The sequence below is a fragment of the Pithys albifrons genome, chromosome 6 (assembly GCF_047495875.1).
Source record: "Pithys albifrons albifrons isolate INPA30051 chromosome 6, PitAlb_v1, whole genome shotgun sequence".
Taxonomy (NCBI): Eukaryota; Metazoa; Chordata; class Aves; order Passeriformes; family Thamnophilidae; genus Pithys; species Pithys albifrons.
This window is the reverse complement of record NC_092463.1, coordinates 40,644,601-40,666,702: the sequence shown is the minus strand read 5'-3', so window position 1 is coordinate 40,666,702 and position 22,102 is coordinate 40,644,601. Positions and strand designations below refer to the sequence as shown.

Genomic DNA, 22,102 nt, shown 5'->3' with positions numbered 1-22,102 from the left:
GAATTGATTCCCTGCCTGCTTTTACCATGACTTTTTTTGTCTATTCCTGCTTCCCGTTTTGTTTGGTGGGTTTTTTCCTTCCTTTTTAGCTTCAACGTTCTTACTCTCTGCCATCAGGGAATATGTACAGTTGAATTAGAATAGTGAGCTCATCCTCATTGCCCTTGCATGATTTGAAGTCTTACAGAGTTTGAAATAAGCTCTTGAAGGAAGGATGTGTCTGGAGATAGTAAAGAACTGAAGGGAAAGTTAGACTGGGTTCTGTCATCGTGGTAGTTAAAGCCAGTGGCTGTTTACATGGAGGTCCTGCTTTTGGTCTGCTTCACTGTCTTCATTCCAGCTCTGCATTGCTCTTTGCCATATTTTTCTGTAGATGTATTTTCTCATTCATCTGTCTGCTCCCTAGACTGGTCCTGACGACAGCTACACAAAGGAGAAGATCAAGATTGTGGAAGGGATATGCCTTTTATCCAGTGATGATTCTGCATGGGATGACCTTAAGCAGATTCGGAGCTCTCGCGGAGGGATCCTCCGGGACCATGTCTGCATGAAGACAGACACGGTCTCTATCCAGGCTAGTTCTGGCTCACTGGATGACACCGAAACTGAGCAGCTGCTACAGGAAGAACAGTCTGAATGCAGCAGTGTTAACACAGCAGCAGCCACTCCTGAACGGCGTGGCTCACTCCCAGACACAGGCTGGAAACACCAACGCAAGCCCTCCACAGAGAGTGAGGTCTAAAGTACATGTGACTTTGGAAACACTCTGACCCTCCATACCCTCCACTCTGCACAAAAGGACAGGACTCTGCCTGCTACGCAAGGAAGGGCACAGAGACTAGCCTTTCTGACAAGGCCCAGAGACTGTGACTGTCTTTCAGCAAGGAGCTTGGGCAGCTGTGCTGTTGTGGTTGGAGAGGGAGGATGGGTGGGTTGGAACCCAGAGACCCTTTTGATTAATTTTCACTGTCTGTGGTTTATTTATATGTCCCCTTTTCCTGGAAGCTGCCATGTTAACTTTTGCAGTGACTCCTCTGCCTGAATCTGGTTCAGAGTCTGTGTTCCCTGGCAGCCTGTAAGTCCTGTGCCATCCAGCTCACGGTCAATGCCCATGAAGAGAGCAGAGCTGCCTCATTGCTGGCTCCTGGTCACAGAAGTACCTCTAGTTGTTCCAGCACTAGCAGCACTCTTTGAGGCTTGGTGTTGAGGGGTCTCTGACTTGAGAGAGGTCTTGGTATAGATGAGGTATACTTTGGGGCTCAAGAGAACACTGACCCAGCATCAGGTCACCTTTTAAAGGCATAAAGAGGGTAACCACAGTTGCCATGACTCACTCCATGAGAGCATCACTGCTTACTTTTACATCTGCTACTGAAAACTTTAAGGAATGCTCAGATTGGAGCACTGTGTCTGTTGCTGGCAGTGGACACTGCTCCTGTTCTCCCCTCTTCTGTTAAAACATGTTTCAGCTCTGGGAAAAATAGAGACAGCAAATGGCCCTTTCAGAACTGTTCCCTGTGGGTACTGGAGTCTGAGTGCTGAACTTGAGGGAAGAAGAGATTGTATTTTTCTTAGCTCTACAGAGCTAATGGGAGGCAATGGATCTCAGCAACACCTAGTGTCTACTCATTTTCACCTAACTTATATAAAAAAACCTGCTAGATCCCCACTAGTCCCAATTCTGCAAGGTCCCAATTATCTTGGCTTTTAGGACCTTTGACTACCATAATAAGGGAAAAGAGAGATTTCCTTGGTTGAGTCTTTGCCAGGAGAATGCTCAGTTAGGAACCGCTTTATTACTGGGCTTGAGCCCATTTGACCTGGAGTGGGAGACAATAATCAGGGAGCTGCAAGGGCCATTTAAAGTGGTTGTTAATCAGATAGAATTGCACTTTAAGTTCTTCTGTTACCACTAAATAGGTCTCCTTGCCAAGTAATTTTTCGCATCAGCTACACAAGCTTCAGTTGTTCTCTGGCCTTCAAGGCTTTTACCCTCTAGGGAATGTCATCCTACCCTTGCAGCTACAGCCCAGCTGTATTTGGAGCTGGGGCTTGCACACTCACAAGGACCTTTTCATACTCTCTTGTCATCTGTTTGTTCAAAAGGAAAAAACATAGAGAAAATATCTCTTGACACTTCTTCAAAAATGAAATTTATATTAACCTCTGAAGTCACATGGTAGAATATTGTGTTAAGCCAGATACTTGGAAGCAGAACTTTACAGTGGATAATTTTTCACTGCAAACTCTGTAACCTCATTATCACCTAGAAAGAGGTCAAGTACATTTCCACCCATGTTGTAAAGAGAGCAAAACTTACAGTAGGGGTATGGTTTAGAAGTAGGGGGAGGGTGCATCTCCTGTGCCTAACCTTGTTTATATACTAACAGGCCAGCTACCCCTGAAAAACACGGCCGTTGCCAGTGGGTTGGCTGTACTTTTCACAGCAGAGATAGCTGAGCGGAAAGGGGAAGGCTGCAGCTTCAACCTGGCTAGGTGGCTTGAAACTCCGTAACTGCACCATTGGGCTGACTGCTGTATGTTCCTGTGGAAAATGAACTGGAGCTAAGGCTTGGAAATTTCCCTGTGTAAATGTGGGATTCTTCCTTATTGCCAGAGGGATTTATTTTTATTTTTTTAAATTAGATTTTTATTTAATTATTTATTTGATTGACTCCAGCCTGGGAAGCATTGATTTTGTTGGGCAGAGGTACTTCGGGATTGAGGTGTGGACTCAACTGGGAACTGAGAAAGGAGTGTGTATCATTGGCATGGACCTTGCCCATCTAAGCTGCCTCATGCAGGGACAACACCAGAGGGCTCAAGTAGGCAGAAGAATCGATTAGAAAAGAAACCACGTGTAGGAGCAGGGGCATCAGGGCTGGGAGTGAGGAGATGAAGGAGGAAGACTCTGACTTGTAGGAGAGCATGGTTTCTTTGGGTTTTGGAATGAGTCGTTTTGGATTCTTTTTTCCTCAACAGCTTATGTAAGTGTGCACCAAAATCATGAGGTGGGACAGGGGTGAAGGGAAACAAACATCTGCCCAGACCTGTCACTTGAGGGTCAGTCAGCCTGTCAGAATAATTGCTGTCCGAGTCACAAGTGTGGAATGGAAAGGAAAAACACAGTTTCAACAGCTCATGGTGCTTGTGATCTCCACCTTGATCAATATTCTCTGCTGCTTCTTAGGAGGGACCCTGCTCACTCCAGCCTAATAACCATTCATAACTGCTTTCTGCTCCCCTCCTCAAATGATTATGGTGAAAAGGAGCAACAAAGTGTCACACAACCTGTCCTCTACCAGTGAGGTGGGCAGAAATGAATGTCTTTTTCCTAGAGACAGCCCCAGTGAGATGCTGCCTAGAGGTTCCATCAGGGTTCCCTGTTCTGGGGAGAGAAGACCCTCGTTGCACTTAGGATGTTAAGAATGTAGAAAGGCTACTGGAGGATGATCTCTTGAGCACTGATTTACTATGTAAAAAGCAAACCTCTCTCCTGTCTGTCCTGAGCTACTGTCAGTGATTCCCATGTGTTCCTGTGTAATGGTTTTAACGTTACTCACTGGAGACATTGGACTTTCTGGAGTTATTTAACCACTGTGTTCAGTATTTTAGGGGTTGATGATAATTTAATATAAATTTAGCTTTTCTTAACCATTCTGCCTGGCTTTTGGTTATGAATCATGCATGTTATTTGGACTCTCCTTTAAAAGAGGAGACCATTTTGTGAAGAACGTCAATTTTGCTTTGAGAGGAGCAAGAAGGTAGGAATGGGTCTGGGTTCTTGGAATAACCTGGTTGCAGCACACACTGTACTCCTGTGACTTTGAAAGAAGGGCCCAATATCTGCAGACAGTTTTGCAATTTCCTGCATACACATAATACCTCTCACTCTGCTCCCACCTTGCTTCTTTTCTTTTTTCCCACCCCATTTTAACATGGCAACAGAAAAGGATGTTCTTTTTGGAATGTATTAGGACTGTAGAAGTCCCAAGGCTCTGCCCAGTAGAAAGGAAAGCTGAGGAGCTGTTTTTTCTATATGTAAGGGGGTTTGTTCAAGCTTCTGTGGCATTTTTTTGGTAACCAAGAGTTTAAATAGTACAAAAGGCTGAGTAATGAATGAAACATTCACTAATAACTGACACTGCAGTACTAGTGCTAATCTTGTAACACATTTTGTCCCTTTCTGATGAAAGAAGTACCTAAAACATTTAAAACATTTCAGTTCTATTACTGCTCATGGTACAGTTGAAGCACAGCACAAAAGTGATTTCAGTCAGGTCATGCAAAAATAAAACCACCTCACTTTTCAAAAAACTGATGGTGTTGACACAGGGGCATGGGAAAGATGGCACTGGAATATTAATTGCAGTTGTGTGCATGGCACTCTGCTGTCCCTTGTCTTTTATTCCAATTACCCCTAAGAATTTTTCCTTCAATTGTTTCGGCTAAAGTGAAGAAGCAAAGGAGGGAAAACACACTATACCAACACCACACCCCCCCTCCCAGAATGGGTCTGGCTGGAAGGGACTGCAGTGGGTCCTCTGTTCCAACCTCCTTGCTCAAGCACGGTCAGCCTAGAACACATGGCACAGGACTGCATCCAGACACTTCTGGAACTGAGGGCGGCTTCACGACCTCTCCCCCCGTACACGGTCACCCACACAGTAAAGAAGTTCTTTCCTCATGTTCAGGTGGAGCTTCCTGCATTGCCCATTGTCTCTTGTGCTGTTGCCCTGCACCACCGAGAAGAACCTGGCTCCCTCCTGCTGGCACCCTCCCTGCACGTACTGACGAGGTGCCCTCAGTCGTCTCTCCAGTTCCTGCCTTGCCAACCCGCTGCTCCCAGTGGAGGAGACAGTGCGTTCTCCTGTAACGGGTCCTTTCCCAAAGCTGAATGAACCAGCCCCGAGCTGCTTTAGCCCTTGGCCAAAGGGTCCGGGGGCCTGACGCGGCTGCCTCCGTCGGGAGCTCAGCAGGGCCGCTCTCCAGGAGGCCCGGGCCCCGCACGGCCCCCGGGGCACGGCTGGCAGCGCGGGACAGGGCCGGCGGGTCTCGGCGCTGCCGCCGCACTGGGGGCGCGCGGGGCGCACGCGCAGCGGCTGCCGGATTCAAACGGGCCAATGAGACGCGCGGGCGGGCGCGCGGGCGGGGCCGGCGGCGGCCAATGGACGCGGCGGACACTGGGAGGTGCGGGCGGTGCTGGCGATTTCAAACCCCGCCGAGCAGCCGGCGCACCGTGGCCCGCCCGACCCGACCGGACCCGACCCGCGGGGCCCAGGTGAGACCCGCCGGCCTCGTCCCTTTCCCCGAGGAGCCCCAATCCCGCCCCGACAACTGCCCGGGTCTGCGGGAGGATGGGTGGGCCTCCCTTCACCGCCGGGCTTGAGCCTCCCCGCCTCTCCCGGGGACCGGGCGGAGGCGCAGCCCCAGCGGCGGGAACGTTCTCCCGCGGGGACGGCCCGGGACCCTGGGCTGCGCCGGCACCCGCCCGCGGGGCCTGGCGGGGTGAGGGCCGCGGTGGCGGCGGAGGCCGCGGCCTGTACTGCGCCGGCTGTGTGGGCGCGGCGGGGCCGCTCGCTCGGTCCGCTGGGGCGGGCGGGGGCCGCCTCCATCCGGCCATTGCCGTGGGCCTGGGCGCTGCCGCGGGGGATTTGCCCAGGAGGCGGCCGCTGGGACGGTTCAGGGGCCGGTGTGCAAAGGAGCGCGGCCCCTTCCCACGCCCCTCCAGAGATGTGCGGATCGGCGCCTTCTGGCCCCCGAGGCCGCGTGCGGGATCGGGGCCCCCTCTAAAATGTCCTGAGGAAAGCGTTCCCTGAGGCAACTGCAGTCTTAAAGCGAACGGCGCGAGCTCATATTTATTTCTGCAGCTCTGGTGTTGGGTGCAGGTGTTGGGTCTTGAATCGCCGGGCGGTGCTTCCTGTTGAATCCGCGCTAGGATTTGGGAAGAGAGACTGGGTAGAAGTATGAGGCCCTTGTTGTCCTCCCCACACCTTTCCCCACACACACCTTTCCTCCATTTCCCCCATTCTTGTGGTTCTTCAGAGACGGTAGCTTTCAGGCTGATGTGCAAGGGGTTTTTCTTCTGAATTTAGAGCTTCTCCAGGGAGAGAGCATGAAGTTTTGCATGGCAGAGACCGAGGAATGAAACTCCTGTGCAACTTAAGCAAATGTGGACTCTGTTGCAAAAATAAAATTAAGGAAAAAAATTACGTGCTACAGTTTCCTAAGTGATTTGTGTGTGGTGTGTATTAGATAGTTCTGAAACTTCTCTCTTCTGCTGCTTTAGTTTCTATATAGTGTTGCATTTTCTGCTGCTTCTGCTGAGCTGCAGTGCTGTTACTGTTGTGTTCTGCAGGGGACAAGGGGACGAGTAGTTGTTGGAGTGTTGGGCTACCAGCTGTGGTGGACCTTCCTTATGTATTACGTGTGTATTGCAGAAAGCATTGCTATAGGCTTTCACTGAACACATCTGTTAGTCTGAAACTGTAACGCTGCATATTTCCAGATGCTGGGAGTCTCAAATACTGAAGTATTCTAACAGGATGCTTTCAAAAATCTATTACTAAAACTTGGGGGTGGGCTCAACTCAGAAAGAAGATTGGGTGCAAGGTGTCTGTATGGTTTTGACTCGTTGGTGTCCAACATTAGATCAGTTGATTGTGCGAAAGTTAGAATTTGATTTGAGTTTATTGCCTTAGGATCAGCTTTGCTGTTTTGGTAGCTTACCCCCCCACCCCCCTGGAACTCATAGATACACCTTTTTTTTATTTTTTGTTCCCCCCCTATTTCAAGAGTTGTGATAGAGTTAAGCTATTTAAGCAACGTGAAGAGAGCAACATCAAAGCAGAATCAATAGCAAATGGCCTTCAGGTACTGCAAACTGATTCTGAATAAATTGTTGTAGATGTATTGAAGATAATTCTCAAAAACACAGTTAGGAACTTTAAATAGGGGGCCTATGACATGGGAAAACTGTGTGACAACTTGACAAAAAGAAATGAAATTTGAATTTTAGAAGTATGGGAAATTAAGACTTATTCAGAGCACTTTAGATCTGTACTGATGGGAGACTTTTCCCTTGATGTTCTAATACAAGAAAGGAAATACGTGGTGATGGAACGTGATTGCAGATTCTTGTACACGTGTGACTTGTATTTGGTGGGACTTAACTTTGTTGCTGGTTCTTGTCCTTTCCCTGGGATGGGTCAGTTATGTAAGCTGGGCTGCTGCTCATGAAAACCTGGTCTGCTGTGGTGGGGCCAGTGCTCTCATGCTGGTGTCTGTTAAAACAGGAAGAGGTCCTGTTTCCATTCAGTAGTCAGTACAGAAAACCTGAATTTCAGTGCAATGCTGTATGTTGTTTCACTGAGTGTGTTAGGTAATAAATTTATAGCTGAAATGCACTTGGCATGTTGTATGCTCCTTCAGTCAATCCTTTTTTCTTTTTTTTCTTGCTACCCTGATTGTGTCATCCACAAATGTAGCACCTCTGTTTGCCCCTTTTTAGGGATCAGTTATGAATATCTAGGACAGTACATACAATTAGAAACTGCTCTGAATGTTTGGTGGAGTGGAAATAACTGTCTGTCTGTCTTACATATCTAATTTGGAGGATTTTGTTGTGTAGGATGTATGATGGGAAGGACACTTGAAAGACATAAATACCTGTAAACCTTCTAATTAAGGTTTTCAAAATCATGGGCAGTGCTCATCAGGTTCCTCTTTTTTCTTCTTCATGTCACTCATCTGTTCCATGCTACCAGCAGATAGTTTATAAAAGACACTTATAGACTCATATTGCTAATTTGTTTGTAAACTATTTGCCGTAAATGGTTTGTCAAGTTTCTGCCAAGAACAGGATGGCATTAAAGCCATTTACATCTGTAGCAGAGTGGTTGGTTTCAAGACAACGTGGTCTAATCTAATATAGTGTTGCTGTTGCCAATGCTTTATTGTAGGCTGTTCCAGTGGTTCATGATACAGGAGTGCAGTTTTGAAGTGACATGAGAAAGCCTTGAATCCTCGTGTTTAAACTAAACATTGCCTTGCACCAGGCAGTGCTGGTCTAGCTTTTTTGAATAAGGAATCTCTTGACTTGAGCACTTAGACATTATTTGGGCTTGTCTCTTATGACAGCTCGGTTGCTGTGAATGTCAGATGTTGAAAAGCAGAAGCTGCTGTGCATGTTTGTGCCTCCCCGTTACAGGGATGAGGTGGTAGGAAAAGTAGCTTGGTCAGTTATTCAGTGTGAAGTATGGCTGGTGCTGGTAGTGTTTGGGAAAGGCTTCTTTCTTCAATTAGCTAAAACGATGGCTGAAGAAATACAGCCTTGCATCATGCGGCTTGATGCTTTTCTGAGTAGGAGGCTGGTGAGACGCAGTTTCCCCCATACCAGCCTCTTCAGTTGCTATTGTCACTGTAGCAAAGGCATCTCAAAATGTCAGACGATGGGCTGGAGAGATTGCTGATGAATCAGCTCTACTGGAGCGCTGTCATTACACATCTCGCAGCAGAACATGAAATGCGGGGATGGTACGGTGCCAGGCTATTCGTTCATACCTCCTTTGGAAGGCACTGTTTCTCCTTCCTCACGGCAGGCCTTGCCCCTCCTGTCAGGTTTCAGAACTGCTCCCTACTTCAGTGAGGGATTGCTGGATGATTGGTGGCCTTGCATAACGCCTGCTGCCCGCTGGGGTACGACCGCAGCTCGCTCTGTTAGAGCCGGAATTGTTCTGACGGGTATGGGCGTTCGGGGTGTGACTCTTGCGCACGGCAGCCTGGCGGCCCACGATACTCGGCGGCCCTGCGGGAGCCGCTCCGCGGCGGCGGGACCGGGGGGCGGGATGTGCCCGGGGTTGCGGCGGGCACGGCGCGGCGAGGCCGGCCCTGCCCTGCCCTGCCCTGCCCGCCTTTGTCTGGCCCCGGCGCGGGCCGGCTCCCGCCCAGGTGCGGCCGCGGCGCCCCGAGCCCCGCCCGCGGCGGGGAGGGGCTGGGCCCGGCCCGCCCGCCCGCAGTGCCCGCCCGCCGCCGCCGGGAGCCGGCCCGGAGCTGTCAGGGTGAGTGTCCGGCCAGGCCCGACCGAGCCGCGGGCGCTGCGCGGCGGCGCCCGGCCGCGGAGCGGGGGCGGCGGGCACAGACAATGCCGGGCGGGCGGACGGGCACTGCGGGCGGCCTGCTCCCCGTGCCCCGCCGCGGCCTGCGCCGCGCACCCGCCGAACGGGAAATGTCTCCGCGCTGCGGGGGCGCAGCGAGCGCCGCGGGCACAAGCGGAGGGGGTGCGCGGCTGGAGCGTGCTGGGGATGGCTGGTTGCGGAGAGAAGCCGTGCTGGAGGGAGCCTTGCTAGGAGAAGGAGGGAGCTCGTGGTTGGTGATGTCTCCGCGGGAGCTTTCCTTCATCAGCAGTTCTGGCTGTCCTTTTAAAGAACATCACATGAGAATTTCATGCCTGAGTTTTGTAAACACCTTGAGGGATGGAGGAGCTCGCAGATTATAAGCACGGTCCCACTGACACCTTTCACTCCAATCGGCCGTCCTTAGAATTATGTCAGTGTGCACAGACTTGCCCATGGGTTGCCCTTTTCCCTTCTGCCCTTTTCTGCTCCATAAGACTGGCTTCACCCCAGACTTACCCATGCAGTTAGGCATTGCCTTTGCTCTGAGCTGTAACAGAAGGTCAGTTTGTTTTGCATTGTCTCACTTTTAGATGTGTGGAAAAAAATTGACTTGGTTACTTTTAGAGACCCTATATCAAAACATATTTTTCCAGAGAAATCAAGTATTTATTTACCTTCCCAATAACTTGCCTTTTGTGCTATTAAAATTTCACCGAGTTTTAGGCCATACAATCTAAAGCAGGCAAGAGAGAATTAAGTGCAGTGTGTTCTTGAATGGCATTTCATTCCTGCTGAAGCAGTAGCTTCTCTCAGCTGCCATCTACTCCACAACCTGCAAAATGACTTTTTTAGCATGCATTTGTCCTTTTTTTTCCCATTAGTCTGAGGTCTTGCTATTCTTCAAGTGTCTTGCAACTCCTAATTCATCTATCAATTGAAAATACCAGCTTTTAAAATTCTATGAACTTTTATTGCCTAAGCAGCAAATAATCTTCTGTGGGTTTTTAACCTTATTTTTTGGTCTGTCATCAAAAAATATGCGGAGTGAATCTGAAAAGCACATCTACAGCCTTACTGGATGATCTTCTGTCTCTTCACTGCTTTTGTAGGTATCCATAATTCAGGATTGTTAGCTGAACTTCAATTTTCCCTTTGATTATATGGAGTTTACTAAAGCAGTCACAGTATTTCCCTGGCTGATTAGGCTGTCATTCTTAGGTTTGTGTGTTCTCCAAAATACTTAGTGCGACCAGGTGTTGTTTAAAAAACTGTGTTATGATTGCTTGAACCTTTTTTCTGAACTACTTTATGTTGTATCTAATGGGAAGATTTGGCTGGCAAAATTGAAAAAAACATCTTGGGCTAAACTTCTTCTTTTCAGAGCCAAAGAGCAAATATTACCCAAAACTGCCATGAAATGAATAAAAAAATCTTTCTGCTAGGAAAACTGGGAGCTGCACTGGCAGAGAACTGTCTGCTGAGAAGTATAGTTTTATCTGAATTGTGACATCCAGCTCTGTACTCTCCAAGTGTGTGCCCTACTGTACAGGAATATTTCAAACAGATTTTTCCTTTAAAAAGGCCTGTCTTAATTTCTCAGAACTTACTCTTGACTAATACTTTTGAGAATCTTTTAAAATACAAAAATATTTGATGTTGTTCTTGTGCAACACTAATATTCAATAGGTGAAAGTGAATAGGGAGTAGACACTCAGTATCAATAAACGTCTGGGGGTTTTTAGCATGAAATGGCTTCCTAGTTTGCCATTCTACATTTTCTGTAGAAAATGGTCTGGAACTGGCACTGCCCAGCAACATACAGTGGTAGGTGATGAATGTACGGCTTCAAAAGAAAACACACTTCAGAACGTTTATAACGTAAAGATTTTCCTTAGTGCTGTAAGTTGTAAGGTTGATGCTTTTCAGCCCTCAAAATTGTAGCAGGAAAAGCATTTACTCAGAAGTTGAGTAGGAGCTGTTCAGAGTGGTGCATGTTTAGTCTAAACTTTTATGTTTTGACACAGTCTTTAAATGTGTTGATAAATTTGCTTCCCAAACTTACTTATTTTCAGTTGGTAATTTTACTTTTGTAATTATTGCATATGTGTTGCCCTGTAAATATTTTCTGCTCTTGACACTTTTTGCATGATCTCCTTTTGAAAGATCCTATTCTTTGCTTTGTGGTCTTCATTTTCTCACTGCTCCATAATATAAAACCTTACCCTGCCAAGAACTGTCAGGGGGGGTTGTTATTCATCTCCTTTGCCGATTTGTCAGCTGACTTGCTTTGGGAAATGTTGTGTTGATGCCTTTAATAACAAATGTCTCTCACAAAAGTTACTTTAGTGGTTCAGTCACTTCAGAGGTCTTGTTTTCTGATTTCAACCAAAATGAATATTGGTACTGAAAGACTTAACTCTGTTTGTTCTGAGTTGTGGTAACAAAGCAGCTATGTAGGTCAGACTCTTCATTGCTGCAGATTCACCAGTAATAACAGAATTTAGCTGGGTTACCGTGGAATGAAGCCACTTGCTGTTTGTATGTTGAAGTAATGACTTGGGGTTTGTGTCTTTGCAAACAAGCTTTTAAGAAAAAAGTTCTTACCATACAGAACCCAGTGACTTAATTGAAAGGAGGAACAACAGTCTTTTATTCAAGATGTGGACAGGACAAAATCTTTGGCATTAGGACAGGCATGAGCAGTCATGAAGCTCGAAAGACTGGATGTTTAAGAAGGAGCTTTCCCTCTGACTGTGGAATACTTTCTCAGAAATTGTCTCCTCTAAGGAGATTTGTAAATTACTGGGAGGAGTATAATTTTACCACTATTTATAGATGTCAGATTCTGAGCAGAAGGTGACAACCCGTTTTGTAATTGAAGTAACCATTGTAGATGTTAACTACTAAAAATAGTAGGGAAACTGAGTTGACCAGACTGAAAAAAAATAGGTGAAACTGTTTCCTAGTCATTTCCCTCCCTTCCTGTCTGTCCCATTATGTGTTCCCTCCCGAATTGAGTATATTGTGATGCTAGGAAGGGAAATCCTAGACCCTTTTCTTCCAGGTTCTGTAATGCGTTGCTGGAGTTTACAAACATGAGGTTGTGTTTTGTGGCACTGAACTATTATATATGTGTAAGGGTAAAATAATTGTAAATCAGTATCTGTCTTGCAATGGACAAGCCTTATTAATAGAGTTGCTCCTAACTTTAGGATTTGAACTGATTTGAAGATTATAGTAAGGTAGTCATTGTCCTACAGTAAGGTTTTTTTCTCTTGACAGGACAGATTTCTAGAGAGAAAGAAACGTTTATTTTTATTTTTTAAGTAGGGAGCTCATGCTTCTGTTAGTTTTCTGAAAGAACGAGGTGTAAATGGGGATCTGTCTTAGTACAGGTGCCAGTTTTATCGTGGTGTTTCTGCTGCTGGTAGGTGTGTTAGTGCTTTCTTCCTCTTTCTGTTTTCTTTGAGAATAACTATTGCCCTTCTTTTGGTTCCTTGTGCGTTCTTCCAACAGAACAAGATGGAGAGGCAGTAGCTTGAATTGCATCCCCATTTCTGATTCAGATTGAGAACTACCCCCACTTCCCTGTGCAATTCACTCTGCTCATTCTTGGCCAAGTGTGAGTTTGGGAAGAGACCACTGTATCTGCTTGCATTGTCTGCATCCACACTGAGGGAGTGCTCCGTTATTTCTGTAGTGGTGCATTAAGTTGATGGTGTTCCTGATGCCAACACAGTTAGTAATGGCAAAGCTGCATCATTTCTCATGGCACTTGACTGCTGAGTTAACTTGAGCAACAGAGTGAATTCTGCTGCTGCAACCATGTTCACACTGGGCTGTTCCTGCATCCTTTCCTAGGTGGGCTGTTTGAAAAACTTCCCATGTGAATGCCATCTCATTTTTGCTTTTGGAGACAAATCATCACAATCAGAGCTAGATCTGTTTTATCCCTCACCTCCATGTTTGCCATGAGTATCTTGCTGTTGAGTGTAGGGTGGCACTTGTTTTGGGGTGCATTTTGGTTTGTTAGGGGGTTTTTGTTTGTTTGTTTTAATTGGTAAAGTGCATTGAATTTGAATTAAGAGACTGTTGACTTCTATTTAATTTTGAACCCTCTTAGTAGACTGAAGGAGAGGATAAGAGACCAGCTGAGAGCTTCAGGCAGAGAAAATGAAAGCAGTAGAACTTCAAAAGGGTTTAAACAGATGAAAGCAGGATCCATTGCAAAAGGCTGATGGAATTGGATGCAAAAAGGTCTAGTAATTCACTTGCCCTTTTGACCTCTTAGGATTGTTTGGTTTTGGTATGGCCTTTCAAAGCTCAAGTGTTATCCTCATTGTTATTTTAATTCAGAATACCTTTTTCTTGTCAATTCCTGACATGGAGGAATGGTGTGACTAGTGTATGACCCAGAGCTTGGGTTTTTTCACATAAGTTGAACATTAAAAAAGATAATGAAATGAAAATAACAGTAGAATGGGCTTTAGTCAGCCTTACCTCTGGATCCTTGCTTCTTATGTAATGATCAGAGTGATACTTTCATTCTCAGTGATTTACAATTCTCTGACCCACTGAACAGTTTTTGGGGTTTTTTTGCTTTAAAAGCAAACTTCTCAGTACCACTGTGCTGATGTCAAGAAAAATAGCCACATTACTGTTTGTGATGACGGGGAAATGAGGAGGGCAAACGGTGCTAATGCTTGGATACACTTGTTTATATATGTAGTCAGCTTCTGTTCTGACGTTGAGTTTTGTTTTATTGCCATTGGGCAAATAAGTAGGTTTGTGCAATTATACTGAGAACCATATTAACATCCAGAGGAATTTGTAAATATTTAAGGTAACCTTAGTGTAGTTTGCTGTGGACATGTACTGGTGACTGGTGAGGGTTTTGGAGTTCTTTGTGTTTCTTTTGGTTTTCCTTTTTTAATTATTGGGAGGTTGGGTTGTTATGTTTTTAAGTATTGTCTATCTCATCCCAGGAAGGAATAAAATACTGTTTTTATTGTGGGCTGTTGTTAGCCTAATTTTGCTACTGAGTTAGCTGCATGTTAGTGTTGTATGGCTGACAGAAGGCTTTGGAGAACTTGCTTACATTAATTTATCCCCACTGAAATTACACCCCTATTCTAGGGATTAATTTTCTGCAGACAACCTCGGAGTATTAGGTAAAATACTTTGCAGGCTAAAACATAGGGCTTTGCTGGCATGGGCTGAATTTCTGTTAGGAGCATTCTGCTAGAGTTGTGTACTCACATGCCTTTGGAGATAAATCGTGTATGCTGGCAAGTTCATAGAGTTTTGGTCTTTGTGTATTCAAACTAGCGTGCTGCAATGTTACTCCCTCTCTGGTTTGATTTTGTTTGTATAAATAATGTTGTGAACCCTGTTAGTGCTGCTGCTATTTTCATTTTGCTGACCTCCCTGTGTCAGGCATGTTCTCTCATTATTCTCTGAGCAGTCAGGTTACATTGTACCATGTCTGAGATGGGCATTTAGCCTGAGATTTCCTCTCATACCCTAATGGTCAGTGTTCTTATTTTAATCACAGGGATAGGGGGAAAGGGGAGAGCACTTGAAGGAGTAAGGATTTGAGCCATGGCAAGACGCTGAACTCTTGTTGACAGTTGCTCAAACTGGCTACATTAGAGTTAAGGCAGTAAATGGGTTTTGTTCTTCTCACAGTCACTGTTAGTTTCAGTTGTGCTGTTTGTAAAGTTGTTACAATGCCTGTCCTTACACCAGCACCCGATTATTTTTTGACACTGATTCACGGCACCTGTTGCTGAAAGCACGTGTCAGGAAGAGTCAGTTTTCTAGTGTTGATGGGAACTCATTTCCTTTTAGTGCCTTAATCATAATATATTCCTCCTCAAGCTTAGATGAGGTTATATTCTGCATGGCTTCTTTGTTTGCTAAAACTTTCACAACTTGATATCTGAAATACTACAAATTGTGCTGCTCTCTAATCTTTAATGGCTTCTGGTAGCTTTACAGGGCTAACAAAATAGTGGCCTGGTCTTTGTAGTGTGTATCTAAATACAGTTACAAACTTGGGTTGCATTTTAGCAATGAGATTTGCTACAGAATTGTCCTTTTTTGTTGGTTGGTTCATTTGGTGGGGGTTTTAGGTACAAGTATGCATATACTCAGCATGTATTTTTCTGTTTTCTAACTTGTCCCTGTCTCCACAGGGATTACTGTAATTGTAGAGAGAGCCTGACTTACAATGGGGGACGACAGTGAGTGGATGAAACTGCCCATTGATCAAAAATGTGAACACAAGGTAGGAAATCCTGTCTGGATTTGGCTTGCTGTATATCTTTGCTTGTGGTGGTTCTGTAGTGCCTCTCTATCTGGATCTCCATGGTTAGGGAATCTTGACAGCCACGTGGCCTGCATATTAACAGGCCTGGAACTGCATTAGTCTGTCCAACCCAGAGGCTGAATAACCTTTATTGCACAGGTTTTAGTAGCATTATATTCTGTGTGGCATAAGCCTGTGTGTGAAAGATCAGTATGGTCATTCACGTGGAGAAATCACTCATCTGTATCTGAAACTATTGTTGGGCTCCCACCTCCTCATCAGTGGTTGTTAGAACTTTTGAGGAGCAGGGGGAAGACTGGCACCTCTATATCCAGATCATGCCTGGCGGGAGAAAAGCAACTATTTGTCCTGCTGCATATTAATCATACGGACACTGAAGAGAAGTCTGCAGATGCAGCTTGATGACCATGCTTTCAAATACCATTGAAGAACTTTGTGAGATTGGTGAGTTAAGGTTTGTACTAGCACAACATTTAAATGTCCCATTTCTGCTTCTAGCTGTGGAAAGCCAGATTAAATGGTTATGAAGAAGCCCTTAAGCTCTTCCAGAAGATAGAAGATGAAAAGAGTCCCGAGTGGTCCAAGTATCTTGGATTGATAAAGAAATTTGTGACAGACTCCAATGCAGTGGCTCAGCTGAAAGGACTGGAAGCAGCACTTGCTTATGTTGAAAATGCTCATGTAGCTGGAAAGTAAGTAGCCTTAGTAGCCTTTTCTTGCTGCTCTCAAGCTGTTAGGACAGTTTTCATGTGCCTCTCTGAGAAAGGCTGCACATAAAGTGTACAGTGGCCACTGACAATTCTGATCTCTGCTGTTGGGAGCAGCAAGCTTTCCTTATAGATGTCCTCTGTGTGTATATTAACCTGTCACAAATTGCTTACAATGTTCTAAGGAGCTATTAGAGGCAGTAGCAAAAATGTCTGAAATGGCAAAGAGAGTGAATCAGTAATGTGGTGGTGTAGGGGCTGGGAAGTGGAACCCCTGTTCTCGTTTGACTAAAGCAGTTTATCTGTACAGGGAGCCTTTTTTTTCCAGGAGGATATTTGTGTAATTTGTACATGAAATAAAATGTAGTTATGTTTATGTGGTGTTGCATCCAACCTAACCAGATATGAATCTTCATACCTGCCAGTTTCTTCATGGATATTTTTTAGTACTTCTCTGTTTAGCCCATGAAATAGGCCATTATCTTGAGACTGAAAGGAAGGCACCTAACAGGCTAGATTAGTATGCTGGTCCTCTGACTGTGTGACCTGATAACATGAATAAAGTCTTATTAAAAAGCAAACCCAGAGCTTTGTTTAAAAACCTAACAACCTTGCACATTCCTTGATTTAAAAGTGGTGTAAATAATTGAATTTATTTGAAGCTTGGAAACATATGTAAAATCCTATGCTGGGGTTAAGTACTGTTGCAATATGTTGACTCTAACATACACAGTTCCAGGAGATGGCATTTATTTGTGAACCTCTACTTGTGTGTGTTAATGCACTTCAGAGAATGTCTGCTATTCACTGTTGTGGTCTGCTATTAGAAACTTGTTAACCATGATCTGCAGGAGTTGTTTTGATTAAGCTAGAGGCTGAAGTTGTCCCTTACAAAAGGTTATTACCTTCAAAGTTATCTTAGGATTTAGTCCCTTTTATGTGAGGACTTGCTGGTTTTTAATCTGGTTTTACTGTTGTGTGTGCTTTTTTTTCTGTGGATAATGGTGTAAAACACTTAATTGACATAAACGTTCCAAAAGTAATACTCTCTCATCTTTCAGGACAACCGGAGAAGTAGCATCTGGAGTTGTAAATAAGGTGTTCAATCAGCCAAAAGCCAGAGCCAAAGAGCTGGGTCTGGATATATGTCTAATGTATATAGAAATCGAGAAAGGAGAGGCGATACAAGAAGAATTACTAAAGGGTCTGGACAACAAAAACCCGAAAATCATAGTAGCATGTATAGAGACACTGAGGAAAGCACTAAGGTAAGCTTTTAGTTCATGGGGTTTTTTTTATTGTTTTCTTCTTTCCTTTTTCTTCACCTCAACAATATGTAAAGGCTAATTTACTGCTAAAGTCTTTAGCAGGGCCTTGTTACTATTGAATAGGATGCATCTTTCCTAAACTGATGCTCTTTGACAACAGTTCAGAGCATCATGGGATTTGTTAGATGTGAGAGTTGTCTATGTTGTGCAAGCTTCATCCAGATCTCTTTGATTCGTGGTAGCTGTTTACCAAACTTAGATTGTCACAATAGACCTCTGAAAGAAGGGGAACATTAGTGTGTCTTGTTCCAGACTGTGAGCCTTTTCTTCTGAGTACCTGAAATAAACTCATGCATGTGAAAACTAAAATATAGTTTAGTTTTTTTCTTAAAAACACTGTTTTCCTCACTGATGTGAGTATGTTTAGTTGGGCACAGTGTGTGTTTTTAGAAGAAAGCTTAGAAAACCCCACTCATTGCACACTAAGCTTCCATTGTCCATTTAATAATTACAGAATCACAGAATACGCCGAGTTGGAATGACCCCATAGGGATCATCAAGTCCAACCCTTAGCCCTGCATAGGACCATTCCCAAGAGTCACCATGTGCCTGAGAGTATCATCCAAATGCTTGTTGAACTCTGTCAGGCTTGGTGCTGGGACCACTGCCCTGGGAGCCTGTTCTGGTGCCCAACCACCCTCTGGGGGAAGAAGTTTTTTCTAATATCCAACCTGAACCTCCCCTGACACAACTTCAGGCCATTCCCTCTCGTCATGAGAGTGAAGAGGTCAGTGCCTGCCCTTCCTCTTCCCCTCATGAGGAAGTTGTAACTTCAGTGAGGTCTCCCCTTAGTCTCCTCCTCTCCAGGCTGAACGGACCAAGTGACCTCAGTCATTCTTTATATGGCTTTCCCTCAAGGCCCTTCACCATCTTCGCTGCCGTCCTTCGTATGGTCTCTAATACCTTAATATCTTTGTTATATTGTGGCACCCCAAACTGCACACAATATCCAAGGTGAGGCCACCCCAGTGCAGAGCAGAGCAGGACAGTTCCCTCCCTCGACTGGCTGTCGATGCTGTGCCTGATGCCCCCCAGGACAGGGTTGGCCTTCTGGCTGCCAGGGCACTGCTGACTCATATTCAACGTACTATTGATCAGGACCCCCAGGTCCCTTTCCATGGCACTGCTTTCCAGCATCTCGTTCCCAGTCTGTCTGTACATCCAAGGTTGCCCCATCCAAGGTGCAGAATCGGGCACTTCCCCTTGTTGAACTTCATATGGTTGGTGGTTGCCCATCCTCTGATTTGTCAAGGTCTCTCTGCTGGACCACTCTGCCTTCCAGGAGTCAGCAGCTCCTCTGGGTTTTGTCTCATCTGCAAATGTGCTTAGTAACCCTTCCAGTCCTGTGTTCAGGTCATTTAGGAAGATGTTGAAGAGCACAGGGCCCAAGGTGGAACGCTGTGGAACCCCACCTTATTAAAAGTAAGCTGATAATGCTCCTCAAAAGCCAAATTCAAATTAAGATGAGGTATTAGGTTTCAGTAATAGATTTTCCACATCAAGTGTGTTTGCTGCCTTTGAGTAAAAAATACTGGGGCTTTATAAAATTCTTAGACTTGGTGTATATATAATTCACTGTCCATTAGGATTTTTTTTAAAGGAAACAGATAGTTTTGGAATTAATGGACAGAACACTTTTCTGAATAAAGTAGCTCATGTGAAAACTGTATAATGTACACGGAGAGTGTCTTATGCTGTGTATCTTTTAGAGGACTTGCTGAGGCACATATATATAGATAGTCCTTGTTAGCCTGTTCCAGGTGTCTGTAAAAGGTCAAAGCGTTGGGCTTAGCACATTACCTGTGCTTCTGCTAAGTGAAGCCACTGTCCCATATTTAAGAATGTATTTTAGCTATTTTAAATTGCCTAATCTAGTAAAATGCCCTTTTAACAACACAGTGTAATTAGAAACCTGCATAACCATCCCCAGGATCTTTCAACTACCCACTCCTGTAAAATGTGCTGCATCTGCTTTTTTGATTATGTGCAATATTTTATTATTTTTGATGTTAAGATCGAATTCTTTCATGGAGCCCTGTGGGCCTAAACTCTTTCTGAACTGTGTTGCTACCTGAATTTGACTTGTGCTGTGACAGGCTTTCTGCATTGACAACAAAATTTATTTATGTTGTACCTAGGTGGGTAACTTGAATGCAGAACTAGTTTAGCTTCTGGTGTTTTCTATCTTGTGCCAAGGTTTCAGTTCTTTCTTGTATTGTTATTCTTATCTAATTCATATAATCTAATTTACATAAGTTTGTACAGGCACTTGTCCCAATATGCTTTCTTTTTGAGTCATTATAGGAAAATAAAAATCTTGGGCAACTCATTTGTTCATATTCTGCATTTAAATTGTGTTGCCTCCAAGATCTCTTTTGAAAGTTTTAATGCTTAATATTTTTCAAGCTGGGTGTGGCAATACAATGATGTGCACTAGAATTTCTAGAAAGCGAGACATATAAATTTTAGTTCTTGAGCAGCCTCTTGTACTGACTTCTTCATGTGGAGCTTGATTGGAGTGAAGCATAAGAAGTGTGCTTGATAGAAGGGTTAATTCAGAATTCTGAAGAGGAAATGCTTCTGAATCAAAACAGTTTATTGCTTTTGAGGTGGTGCTGATATGATACCTTAACTATAGCAGTGAAGTTTACCATGAGTTTGAAAAGAAAGTTCCTGTATTCTCGTTTGTCAGTGACTGAAATAGGAAGTTTTGTGTATTGAGTTCAACAACATGTAGAATCTGTTGACAAGGAAGGATGGTTTGCTGGGGAAACTTGTTTTATATGTCCTTCCAGTGGCACGTATTTCAACACATATATTTTGTGTGAAGATGACCCAGGCTCACTGTAATTATCTGGTCCAACAAGTGGAAAAGTGACTAATGCTTTTAGTGCAGTTTGCCTCCAAGGGTAGACAAAGGAGATTCTGTTCTGATAAAAGAAAAAGAAAAGTAGGTCATAGGAAGTTTGTTCTAAGGACAGCTTTCTTCTTTTTTTCTCCACCCCTTTGCCACCTATCAAGGGGGTACATTTAAGCATCAGATTGGATTAAGTGCTTTGAAGTAATTTTAGAGGCCTGGTTTTGTAATTCCAAGATGGGTGTGGATGGTAATTTTGATAGGGCAAGTATTCTTTAAATTTTACAGTAGCTCAGTAGCATCACAAAATAATAGCTATAATAATGATTTGAGTCAATTACACAATCCCTAAATGTGCACTGGAAGACTTGCTTTTTAAAAATGAGTTGTTATTTGTGAATCACTCCCTGGTTTCTTCTGGATGCTGATGCTGCTATTCCATGTGTTTAACTTTCAGTGAATTTGGTTCAAAAATCATTTCACTGAAGCCAATCATCAAAGTATTGCCAAAACTTTTTGAATCTCGGGAAAAGGCTGTTCGAGATGAAGCCAAGCTCCTTGCTGTGGAGATCTACCGTTGGATAAGGGATGCTTTGAGACCTCCATTGCAGAACATAAATTCTGTTCAGGTAGGCAGAAAGTTGTTCTGTATGCAAACACTTGATGGAACACTTTCATGCTTGCCCTTCCTGATTTGGTGGTGTTGGGTCATCTTAAAATCAAAGCTGGAATGTGCTTTTTAGCTTCCAATAACTTTGCCCAAAATGTTAGTCAGTCTCTGTAAGGAAATTGTAACAATGTTATGTTGCTCTGAACATACATTGTGGGGAGAATGGTCGTATTGAAACTGAGGAGAGGGATTGACTAGTAGAATGGTTGCCCTTATAAAAGACCCCTGCACTGAAAGTCCTCGAGTCAGCCATTTTCATTTGCAATTTTTTTGTCCGTGAAATATTTTCCTCTGTACATCCTTTCATACTTGTGATGGTGCTCAGGATGTGACTGTTCCACTTCAGGAAGTGGCATTGCATTATGATGGAATATGCATCAGTCCCTCCTACCCACTTCAGTTAATTGTGTTCATGTGGAAAGCAGTAGCTTGCTGTAAAAAAACTTAGACTGTTTCATCAAAAGTAGCTCAGCATGTTTGTTTCATCTTAGCTGTAGTGTGTAATAATAGCATGGCTGTAATGGAGATCTTCCTTCATGCTCAGCCATTTTCAAAGCCTGTACAGAGGGGCCACAGCATTCTGACTGTTCTACAGTTTGTTCTTATGTAAATGATTGCATTGGTAGTATTCTATTCTGTGGGTATACTTAGACAAAATCTTCTGAACAGTGAATGTGAATGGGAAGTTACTCCTTTAATGACAGGAAAAAGAACTTGGAAGGCAGCGATCTTGGCTTTGAAATGGGAAACCTGTAATGAGTTGCTTTTCTTGGTGTATGTACATAATGTCTCCAATACAGTGACTCTTCTCCCTTTTGGCAGCTAAAAGAACTGGAAGAAGAGTGGATCAAAGTGTCATCAGCTGCTCCCAGGCAGACCAGGTTCCTGCGTTCCCAACAGGAGCTGAAGGCAAAATTTGAGCAGCAGCAGGCAGTTGGAGGGGATGCAGATGGAGGTAAACTGTTTGATCTCTGAACTCCATTGAAAAGTATATTACTGGTGTAGAGTTGGTGAAGGAATATGTTAAATTGTAAGGAGCTTGTACTCAAACTGGTGCAAAATGTATGGGGTGCCACAGGACATGCTGGGACAG

At 44.3% G+C, this 22,102-nt stretch overlaps 2 protein-coding genes across 13 annotated transcripts in view; both read left to right on the top strand.

Annotated features, from left to right (window-relative positions):
- The window catches only part of LRP4 (LDL receptor related protein 4), an 88,816-nt gene extending 84,430 nt beyond the window's left edge, over positions 1 to 4,386 (top strand). For 6 of the 7 annotated variants that reach the window (XM_071558509.1, XM_071558508.1, XM_071558507.1 and 3 more), the window contains exon 38: positions 407 to 4,386. In XM_071558509.1, coding sequence (XP_071414610.1) covers positions 407 to 742 — 336 coding nt within the window. In that variant the 3' untranslated portion in view covers positions 743 to 4,386. The remainder of the gene's footprint in view (positions 1 to 406) is intronic. The other variant, XM_071558511.1, reaches the window with a different exon arrangement.
- An 802-nt stretch (positions 4,387 to 5,188) lies between these two features.
- Positions 5,189 to 22,102, top strand: part of CKAP5 (cytoskeleton associated protein 5) — a 51,933-nt gene continuing 35,019 nt past the window's right edge. For 4 of the 6 annotated variants that reach the window (XM_071558501.1, XM_071558500.1, XM_071558499.1 and 1 more), the window contains exons 1-6: positions 5,189 to 5,281; positions 15,314 to 15,405; positions 15,946 to 16,139; positions 17,216 to 17,422; positions 20,797 to 20,968; positions 21,832 to 21,964. In XM_071558501.1, the coding sequence (XP_071414602.1) occupies positions 15,349 to 15,405; positions 15,946 to 16,139; positions 17,216 to 17,422; positions 20,797 to 20,968; positions 21,832 to 21,964 (763 nt within the window). In that variant the 5' untranslated portion in view covers positions 5,189 to 5,281; positions 15,314 to 15,348. Of the gene's footprint in view, positions 5,282 to 8,723; positions 8,743 to 8,992; positions 9,060 to 15,313; positions 15,406 to 15,945; positions 16,140 to 17,215; positions 17,423 to 20,796; positions 20,969 to 21,831; positions 21,965 to 22,102 lie in introns of those variants that run through there. The other 2 variants (XM_071558498.1, XM_071558497.1) reach the window with 2 other exon arrangements.